This window comes from Athene noctua, chromosome 2, assembly GCF_965140245.1.
Source record: "Athene noctua chromosome 2, bAthNoc1.hap1.1, whole genome shotgun sequence".
NCBI lineage: Eukaryota > Metazoa > Chordata > Aves > Strigiformes > Strigidae > Athene > Athene noctua.
This window is the reverse complement of record NC_134038.1, coordinates 42,876,096-42,887,174: the sequence shown is the minus strand read 5'-3', so window position 1 is coordinate 42,887,174 and position 11,079 is coordinate 42,876,096. Positions and strand designations below refer to the sequence as shown.

General features: G+C 41.3%; 1 protein-coding gene and 1 non-coding gene across 2 annotated transcripts; both read right to left on the bottom strand.

The window, feature by feature from the left end:
• Window positions 1–1,382: 1,382 nt before the first annotated feature.
• Window positions 1,383–4,198, bottom strand: RPS20 (ribosomal protein S20). Its single transcript, XM_074897717.1, has 4 exons — window positions 4,040–4,198; window positions 2,834–2,933; window positions 2,013–2,086; window positions 1,383–1,606 (listed from the first exon to the last, which is right to left on the bottom strand). The coding sequence occupies exons 1-4, from the start codon at window positions 4,040–4,042 to the stop codon at window positions 1,424–1,426; spliced, it is 360 nt and encodes a 119-aa protein (XP_074753818.1). The 5' UTR covers window positions 4,043–4,198; the 3' UTR covers window positions 1,383–1,423.
• Window positions 2,166–2,230, bottom strand: LOC141958298 (small nucleolar RNA U54). Its single transcript, XR_012633259.1, has one exon. It is a non-coding gene; the product is annotated as a small nucleolar RNA U54 (small nucleolar RNA).
• Window positions 4,199–11,079: the final 6,881 nt, after the last annotated feature.

Here is an 11,079-nt window from a genome sequence, read left to right as displayed (position 1 = left end):
TGTCAGGCTGTTGGGTTAAGCACAGGGAAGACTCCTTGGGTGAAAGTTAGTAGCTAATCATAAGACAAAGGTCAGCCTTAGCTAGTAACACTTCTGGTCTGTTACTTGTTCACCAGTTTAGCCCTTTTTAATCTGCCTGGTGTCACAAAATCAAATTATTACCATGCTTTTCAGAGCACCTCATAAAATAACAAATTTTAAAACCAAGGCTAGAAGTTATTTGTCAGGCAGCTGGTATTTTTAATATACTACCAGAAACTGACCTTTAGGAAGACACAGGCATTTTCTTCTCTGCTCACACAGTTGAGATGCTTCCCAAGGAAGCAGGCGTGTCACAATCTGTGCATGTAAATGCAACTAAGTTCCTCACCTCTCCCTTCTACCAAAGCTCTTGAGCCTGCCAACTAGATGGACAGAATCCTTCTAAGGCTTTAAATTTAATGAAATTAAGACAAGTGGGCAGATGAAGGACTCTTGAATACCCTGAGTAAAAAGCTCAAAGCTTTAGACACTGTTTTAGTTCTTAGCAAATGTAAATGGGACCTCAAGCTCCACACTTCTACTTAATTAGAATTCAAGTTCTCTCCTATGCTTGAAGCGTAAGCAGCAACCTGATCTTAAATGGATGGAAGTGTTCTTTCATTTAACTCGGGGCTTTGTCATGTTGGTTCAAGAATTAATCATAGTTTCTTTAAGGATTAGTTTGCAGAGGAAAAAAAAAAAAAAACAAACAAAAAACCAACCACCAAGCTTGAGAGGCCTAAGTAGCAGCCATGAAAATGCCTGTATTATTGCTTTACATACAAAGCTTACCTCTAGTAATACTTTTAATATTCAAATCTATGGAAATATAAAACTAGAAAGACAACTAGAGCATTCCACTGCTTAGTTCTGTGACTCTACATGCAAGTCTGAAGAAAGAACTTGCTAAATTCAATGTGTTCACCACAATTGTGAAGCTTTATACCTAATAATCTCAGGATCCTTTGCAAAAAGCATGAGGAAAAAAAAAGCCAAGGAAGCCAACTGTTAGTTCAGCCTCACATAGCAAAAACTAAGAATTGAAAACCTGGTAATTTACCTAAAGATCAATTTTAACACTACTGCTTGTCTGGGTATAGACTAAGACTTCAGCCAAAGTTAAATCCTTTATGGAAAATATATTTTTAATTAAGTGCTGCACATCCATACAGTCACCAACCTCCACTGAAACTATGATGCCAAGTTTCATCTTCCTGATGTTTACAACTGGCACAGTCTTCCTCAAATATCATACAATCCTCTCACACAGCATTTTGATTATGATCTCTGTTGTCCTTCTTCATGAAAATCACCACAGGGCTAACCAAGACTCTCGGCACGCATATAAAAACAAACAGTGATGAAAATTTGTAAATCGACTTTATTCAACGATGACCATCATTTAGGCATCGGCAATAGTAACTTCAACTTCTACACCTGGTTCAATGCTGATGGAAGTGATCTGCTTCACGATCTCAGAAGGGCTGTGTAAGTCAATGAGTCGCTTATGGATCCGCATCTGGAAACGATCCCAGGTCTTGGAACCTTCACCACAAGGTGTCTTCCTGGTAGTGATTCGCAAAGTCTGAAGAAAAATCACGTACAAGGTATTCAGTTGATGCACACAGAACACTAATCTACAATCAAATCAATCCACTTAAAAATACGCTATGGTATCTATGTCATTGGAAAAATCACTTCTTAAGTTCTATTCTACTGATGTTAACACTCCTTCCCTATATTCCATTTAATGTAAAAAAAAGTCATAATTATAATAAATCGAAAGATAGAAAAGCCCCTTCTATGTACAACATGTTTTGCACTAAACAGCTGCTCCAAGCATCAAAGCAACTTGTGAAGTCATTATCTGTTTACACCGAGTCACTCTCTGTTTAGTAGCACTGCATTTCATCTCAACTTTTTTTTTTTAAGAAGTTTCAAGTGCACATTTGAAACCCAAACTTTTAAGACAGAAAAACAGTGTTAAGTACCTTGGTGGGCATGCGAACAGGTCCTTTCACCTTTAGGTTTTTTTCCTTAGCGCCTCTGATCAAGTCAGCACAGACTACAAAAAATAAAAGACAGTAACTCAGGCTTGTGAGTGGAGTTTTTGCTTGTTTCCTTAGTGAAGATTTCAAACAAGAAGTTGGCTCAGAATAGCGTATGAAATTATCACTGCCATTCATTCTAAGGGTTATCCTCATAGCCAACCATATACAAGTAGAAGCATTACGCCATGGTGAGCAAAATCATGTTACAACAGTAGGCAAAAGCCCTTACTACAAGTTTAAGCTGTGTTTAAACTTTTATCAGCCTGAAGATCCTGCATTAAACAGTGATTCTACAACATTTACATTATATGATTAAAACACTAGCAAAGCCAGTTCCTAAACAAGGTTAAATTAATTTCTTAAAGAATGTTAAACCTCTAAACTCTTCATAACAAGAGCAACAAAATGCCAATCGAGAAACATGTGCCTTTCAGGTCTTATACATTCAAATAGCAACAACTAAAACCCCCACGAGAACTACAGGGAAGATGCTGCATTCTCTTACGTTAGTCATTATGACATGAAGTTTTTGTCATGATGAAAAACTAAGTAGCTTCCATTAAAAATTAAATCGGAATCTACTTGTCAGTGTATGATGCATTTTGGGTTGACTTTGTTAGCCAAGTCACATGCAAACAGGCAAATGCTAACATCTTTAATTACAACTGGTTTCAATATCTTCTATTTTGCGATACATAATATCATATATATAATTTATTACTTAACAAACTACCCCAGTTAAAACAAAAAGTATCACTCACCCTTCTCAAGGGATTTTACATTGCGACTTGTCAAAGTAATTCTAATGCGATGAATTGCTACCTCTTGTTCCACAGGTGCTTTGCCAGTATCTTTAAACGCCTAAAACATCGAAATTACAAATATCAGATGCTGCACCAACTAGCGCTATCCACAGCCTCTTAAAAACAGACTTCTAGAGTGTAAAGAACAATTTAGCTCTGGGACTATTTTATCCTACTGACCAGATGAGATATCCAAAGAGTACAGCAGCATGGAAGAAATGGTGGGAACAGAAAGGAAGAGTGAAGTCCTAACCGCTCTGAGGAAAAGCAGTTTTTTAGCGTCTAACTGCATTTCACGGTGGGAAGCTGCAAGAACATCTCTCCCTGGTTTGCCTATACACAGTAGGCTGTCCAGTTACAAATACTCCTCGTCCTCAAAAATAAACACATTTCAGATTAAACATACCTTACAACTTAACGTCACCACGAATTAAGTAACAAAGATATCAACAAAACAGCAACAATTTAAACAGTGAGAACAGAAAGGGGCATCCGGCCAGAACGACTCATTCGGCCACTCGGGAAAGCGATCTGAGCTTATACAATTAAACGCTTGCAAATAACTGGGCCGTAAGGTGGATCAAGTGAACTGATGAAAGGAAATAACAGAGAAAACCAGAGGAAGAAGGATCTTAAAGAAACGAGGAAGAAATACGGTATTTCTCCGGCTGACGAGATACTATTACCTGTCGCATTAACTGACGCGCGCCCCTCTAGTAAAAGCCGATGTGAAGACCACACGCACAAGGCCCTCCCTGTCAGCCCCACTCAGGCCGGGCGGAGGTCGCCCCCTCTCCGCCCGCTCTTCCCCGCGGGCGGCGGCGGCCCCGTCGCGCCGGGCACCGCTCCCGACGGGGAGCTCTGCCCTGCCAGGGGGAAGCGCTGCGGCCGCCGCGGCCTGGTGCGTCCCGGGCTCACGGGCCGCCCTCACCGCAGGCCGGCCCGGCGCAAGGCCCCGGCCCGCGGCGCCCCTCTCCCGCGGCCCCGGCTGTCAGGGGCCGCCCCAGCAGCAGGGGACCCCTCACGCCCCCCCTGCCCCGGCGCCCAGGCGGCGGCTGAGGGCCAGCACCGGCGGGGCGCACGCGGCCGCCCGGGCCTGGCGGCCACGCGGCGCTGCGGGCCAAGGGAGGCGGCGGCCCCTCTCCCCGCCCTCCCCCGGCTCACCATGGCGGCGGCGGAGCCTTCCTGACCGACTTATTCCCGGGCGAGGGGCGGCGCGGGGCCCAGCGAACAGCGGTGAGCCAGGAGGCGGCGGCGGCCGGCGGGCGAGCGGCGCGGGAGAGGAGGGCGCGGCGGCCGCCGGCCCTTTATATAGCGAGCGGCGCCGCCTCCATCCGGGCGCTGCGCGACCTTTCACCCGCCGCGCCGCGGCCCGGAAGCGCCGGGGAAGGGAAGCGGGGCCGCTGGGGCTCGGCCTCCGCCTCCTGTGCGGCCGGTGCCGGGCGGTAGCGGCCCCGCGGCGAGTAAAGAGGGGAGAGGGGGGCACCGGGAGCGGCGGTGAGGAGCAGGCTGGGCTCCGGGGCCCGCCGTGGGACGTGCCGAGCGGGCCGGTGTCCCGGGGGAGCGGTTCGTGGGCCTGGCTGGCGCCGTGGGCGGCACAGCGCCCTTTCCTCGCGGGCCCCGTGGGCATCTTGCGCTCCTAGTCTTCTTTACCGGTAGACTTGGTCTTTCTGCTGGGGGAAGTACCGGCATTTGGTATACGAGCAAGTCTTTATGGCTTCGGGTGATAGCGAGCCCATTCCTATATAAGCCTTCTTATTTTTCTTTTTAGTCCTTACTGGAAGGGGAGGTGTGAGAACAGAAGCTTTTAAGTAAAAACGCTGATTTCATTCATTCTTAAATTTAAGAACTTAAACTCGTTTTGCTCATTGAAGTCCTGTTATTTATTTATATAGGGCACTGGAGGGATGCTTTTTAATGAGAACAGTCATTGATTTAGCCTGGACACTAATAACTGTTAGTCCCAAAACAAGTATTTTGCTGAGATCTTGCCAGTTTCTAGTTACATCATGACTTGACAGCTTTTTTTTGAACTGAAGAAACATATGTTATGAAATGATGGCCTTTATGGTAAAGTCGCTGTGATTATCTTTTAAAAATAATAATTCTAGTTTGGGATTTTGTTTAATATTAATAAATGTATAAAGTTAGAAAAACTACTGCCACCTTTGGAAGCTTAGTAATTGCTACAGTTACTCAAAAAAGCTTGCTTGGTGTTTTTATATGAAGTTACTTTTGGCTATGACACTGCAGTTAATACAATTTTTTTTCCCCAACCAAATGGTTTATAGGTCTTCATATGGTCTTTAAACCTTATGTGGTGGAGTTAACTTATGTGTGCCAGTTTTTCCATTGTGATGCTCAATTTTAGACTTGATTTGCACTTGGATTAATTTGTACTTGCTTTGTGAAATCTCTGGTTTACTAATAACTTCGTTATTATATTCTGATCAAGCAATTCTAATAAACATGGATATAGAAGTTGTCATCCTGTTACAGCTTTCTGAAATACAGCAGTGTCTTTTGTCAGTGGAGATCACTGCTTGAAAAATCTGTTTGACAGTTGTTTCTCTAGCCTCTTCCTCCCTGCCACAAAAGTAGCATTTGGTTCTGGTGGTTTGTTTTCTGAGCTATTTAACAATTACATTAACAATTACTTGTGCACAAGGAACCCATGTTTACTCTGTTATCAGTTATTTCAACTACTTCCTGAGGAAGTTTTCCGTCTATAAGTGTTTTATATTCATCACTCTTAAATATGTGACCTCACACTGATCATGCTGAAACACTTAATTTTCCAGTAATCCAGATGGTTCCCAATGAGCAGTCTTGCTACATTATTTACTTGGACCTTTTATGAATGTTCTTAGTAAACTTTTATTTCCAGATAAAATACTGAGTAGCTTGCTGCCAAGAACTGGTTACTCTGAGATTCAGTTAGAAGTATGTGTGACTGAGTTGTTGATGACACAGACGTGTCACCCTAGTTTTAAACTACATGTGCACAACTATGCCAGTTTTCTGTGTCCTACTGAACAAATAAACATACAAATGTGTTTCATCAAGACTGTTCCTATTGTCTATCAAACGTATGCTGTAATTGCATAACAAAAAAGTCAGTCTGAAAAGATACATTTTCCATATATTTAAACTGTGTAATTTAAGTAGAATTTCCTTGCTTATTTCTTGTTCCTATATCAAAGAGTCAGTTGGGGTTTTTTTTCCTGGGATTAAGGTTGACAGTAAGTTCCTAAATTTGTTCCTTTCTTACTTATTTTTCTAGTATTGGCACCACCTCAGCTTTCTTTGAGATTTTTTTTTTTCCTGAGCTTCCCCAGATTTCTCAAAGCTTATGGAAAATCCACATTAACAGCACACAAGTCTCCTTTGCCAGCTCTTAAAATTCTTGGATGCAAGCTATCGGGAGCTGCTGATTTAAAAACCGCCTTACTTCTGTTCCTATGTTTAAGGCTATTGTCAGAATTTTCTGATATATGTTGTTTTTCTCCACAGACGTATAGCAGAAATTTACCTGAATTTCCTGCTTTCTCTGAAATACACTATTACAAAAAAATACTCCTTCGTGCTATTCACATGAGTAAATATCCATTGTAAATACAATTTTTTTGCTTACTTTCTGAATATTTTGTCATTCTTAGCTTCTAATTCGTATTTTGTATTATGCCTGCTTTTTCTTCGGTTACATACTGGTTTTAATGTAGGTCTTTCCAGCTAATGCTAACTTTAGTTAAGAGATTGAGTTTGGATTTACAATATACTGTTGGCATATGCTTTTTCAGATGACGCTTCCACGAGTGGTTTCCTCATGTCACGTCATTAAGAACATAAACAATTAAGAAGCAAGACATGCTTTTAACATGACTTAGTAGTCTGTAGCAGAAACAGTTTAATACCTAATTTTGTCATTTATCATGCAGAATATTGTTCCATCTGCATTTATGACACTTTCTGACTTAATTTTGTTTTTTATAGATTACTGGGGGTTTTTTTCTCACTTCCTTTGACCAGTTCTTCAGAAACAGAACTGAGTAATGAACTGAGTATTTAATTATCCATATATTTTCCACTAGTTTATAGTAAAAACACTTATATTCAATTTATGCTTCCAGGTTAGTAGTTCAGTTCCTATTAATTAAATATGTATACGTAAGGAGTTAGGTTCTTGTCAGGTTTGTAGTAATTTGTTTAATTTTAGCCTGATAATCTTTACTTTGTACTGAATGAATGGTCACCTGATTCTTTAACTACTTAATGCCATTGCATTTAATCTTGTTAATTTTTGCCTGGGAAGGTTGGTTTCTTTTTTTTCCTCTGTGAGAGGATAAATTATATAGTGTTTTATCCAGAAAAGATGTCCCAGTGTTCTACAAATCTAAACCCATTTAGTCTAGATGTCAATTAACCTTCTGTCTTCCTTTGTTCCTGTGACAAAAAAGATCTCTGAGGATATCTACGTGTTCTTGTAGTGCTAGAACATAATTCTGTGGTGGTCATAATTCAAGAGTAGGTCCTGGTATGAGTCTACCTCAAGTTACTGAAGAGTTAACTGAACAAGCATGTGCCTGCTGTCACTCAGCATCTTCTAAAGTATTGTAATAACTTCTTGAAATGAAGTCTTGTACCGTCTTCTGGTGAATGCTGAGCTCTAATGCCCCTTTGGGTGGTTCAGAGGACAGACATATTCCCAAGCTTTGCGAATTGGTTTGTGAACACCATTTATTCTTTTGAGTAGATCTGTTTAACTTATTTCACACAGGTAGCCTGTGGATGGTTTTGGCAGGGCTCACACTAGCTTCCTTAAATCCGCTTTGTCATTTTTCATAGTGATTATTTGATATGGGCAACTCTCTGGAAGCTACTTGGTTTATGCCAGCCTAATGCCTCCAGTTCTTGCTTTCAATGGTGATTATATTCCCAGAATATACTCCTGTATTTACTTGAAAATCACTTCCTTCTCTGAGGTCTTTGAGATCTGACCACACTTTTAAAGATTTTGTTTGAACTTCTGGTCATAAAATACCTTTGAAGCAGGATCATACTTGAGGCTTCTCAGGAAATCATCAGTAGGCGGTGGAGTATCTAAATCAGTCAGCAGCAATCCAATGAAAGCTGTTTCCAAGGCTTTTAAGAAAGGCTTTAGCATATGCTTGGTCTTAATTGTAGGTATCTGCCCATCCTCTTGTGTTAACTTGAAGTTACTCAGTGGTATGTTCACAACTCTCCTCCAATTTCTGTGCTCATCAGTTCAATATTAGCTGTTAATATCCCTTTGTCCTCTCTAGGTTTTGAACTTTTATTTACTGTGTCTATGGGTGTCTCAGCTTATTAAAACTTCCAGAAAACCCACTGGAACTGAAAATATCTCACTTTTAAAGATTGATTTGTGTAGCTGGGTTGTGGCTAACTGACAACTAATGTTCTCTGCAGGTAGCAGTTGGACAGAACACACAGTGCATGAGCACAAGTTTGCAGCTGGAGTTCACCTAGCCTATCCATTATAAATTTTCATGCCAGTTCTGCCATAAAACTCACCATATAAGAATGCACACACACCCCCCCTCAAAATACTAGGCTCTCTACCTTAAAAATTTCTCATTAACCATGGAAAACGTGAACTACATCCATGTCTCAGAAAAAGAGCAACTGTGTTTTGATGGGGTCTTTTACTGTTGACAAATGTTGCTGCAAATACTGATTGTTAAGAGACTTTTTCAAGTGGGCAGCACTAACTTCATAGTTATCACTTCCAGCTCTTTCCTTCTAAATACGTACTTTACACCTGACAGATAATACACTTGGCTTCTAATATCATTGACCTGGTTAGAGCAAAACTTCTCCTTTGTCAGCCTGTTTTGCCTTTTTCTTCTGACATAAATCACAGTGACAAAAAATGCTAATGTGCTAGAATGTTCCTAGTGACACTGAATTTGTGATAGATCACTGTGCTATCCATGAACACTTAGGACTGAAACTAGATTGTACATCTGGGCTGCTTTCAGGAGGATATTTGGATTTGTCCTGCTCTAGTTCAGTCTTAAGATTTTTTTTCTCAAATTCATGAATTATATCTTCTCTGCTTGTCTGGAAGAATGTTTGTTGCCTCTCCTTGTTCTGCAGATGTGATGCTTCTGTAAATTTGTAATAGTGAAACAGCAACTACTGCAGAGAAGAATTGTGCAACTCACATAGTCTTGACAGCACCAGGGTGGTTTATTGATTAGCAACATGTAATTTGCTAGTAATTGGTGAACTATGTATTGTGGATCAGTATCAGCAATATAACAGAATATAACAGAAATCACAATACTAGATTCTTACAAAGCGTTAATAAGCACCTACAACTTTCTACACACATACCCTTCTAGAACTGACCCCATTTAAGTATTCACGCAGTTCTACCTGCACATCCCCTCTCTTGCCAGGAGTGTGGGTTATAAATGTATGCTCCCGCTTTTGGGAGTGCAGATTCCTGTGTTTCTAAATCCTTTTTGTTGGAGATGTGAGCACGTGTACCTATGCAGCTAATCCACATGCTGGTGAAATCGTACCCTGTGGGTGCCCTGAGAGGTGGGTCCCTACTGCAACACCTCATCTCCTGTCAGTCCCCTGGCCTGTATGAGGAGTGATATGGCAGCTACTTAGAGTGTCCAAGGGAGAGGATGCTGTTAGGCCTAGACCTACTGCTCAGGTACTGCTTTCCCACCCCAAGGTTTCTTCCAACAATCACAAATTCTCATGCTGCTTTTCAAGCTAACTTTTTTTCCTCAAAAGGTTCTCTTGTAATCTAATCCCCTGGTTACTGTTTAATCTGGGTGATCATTGTTTTAAGCAAGCTTTGTTATTGCTAATTTCCTCTTAGTGTTATCAGGTTTGGGACAAACATCCTCTCAGAACATGCCAGTTTGGGTATTCTGTGCACACACACTATTTACACTCACATTCCTACTATATCATCTATTGTTATCCAGGCCACACTACCAAGAGGGGGGCATGCAATTCCTGTACAAAAAAGTCCCCAGCATCAGTCCAGTGATAGTGGAACTAGAAGACACACAAACAAAACTGTGGTTTTGCATCCAGTTTTCATTTTAGAAATCACCTTGGAAGATTTCGTGTGTGAAAAAGTATAGAAACGCATTCCAAATTACACAACTCTCTCCAATCCAACTTTGGCCACTTGAGGCAGCACTGCTTTGGTACTGTTTGTTGTGCCCTGGTTTGCTTTGAAAAAACACAGTTCGAGAGGACTGCAATAGTTTGCAGAACATGTTGAAAAGTTGCATCTACTCAATTAATATCCACGGGGCAATTTGAACACAGCAAGCTGTTTTAACAACTGAATTGGAAGTGGCTTCCAGGATGCAGGTTGCTTTGCTACACTGACCTTGCTGGCTTCTCTACAGACGCTTTGTCCTCAGAGTTTTTAGGAACTAGCGGTACACGCTGGTGCGTACGAACTCTCACAGAACTGTGCTAATAAAGACTTTGGAGTTGTTTTTCCTCCTTATGTCTGCCTCCTGCAAAGACTTTGTGGGAAACTACCAGCAGCAGAGCGTTTGCATGGTTGGATGTCTGTCCTTGAGGAAGAAAACGATAAATTTTACAGCAATTATCTTTACCAATATATGTAGTCCACATATATTTTTGTCCATGACCCTCTGTCTACTGTTTTAGAGCTCAGTTATGAAGTCACTGATCACTTTTTTTTTCTTCTAAAGACCAGTTTAATCTAATCTAATTCTTTGGCGAGACAGAGTAGGAGGGAATTGTTTCACGGTGCTTGTGCTGCCTCTTTATCATGGAGCAGGGATAATTTAAGGAATGATCCTGACCTCACACTGCCTTACAACTAGAGGAAAAACTTCTCTTGATATAGAATGCGTCACTGCATCGTTGGGCTTTTTTCGTGAGAAGTTTTTTCTCATCCCTTTAAGATCCGTTTCCTCTTTGCGATATTGATCCAACTGGTTTTCAGATGATGAAAGTTTGCAAGCACAAAATTTAGCAAATGCTTGCATTAGATGAGAAGGAGATTTAAAGCAAGGAGGAATCACCATCTTGATGGTACAGGAATATTAGAGCAGGATATTAGTTGCATCTCAGAATTTTATCTAGATTACATCCAGGTGTCGGATTGACTTCTGTGGGACTTGTAAAGAGATGCCCTTCCCTACCCTGGCATC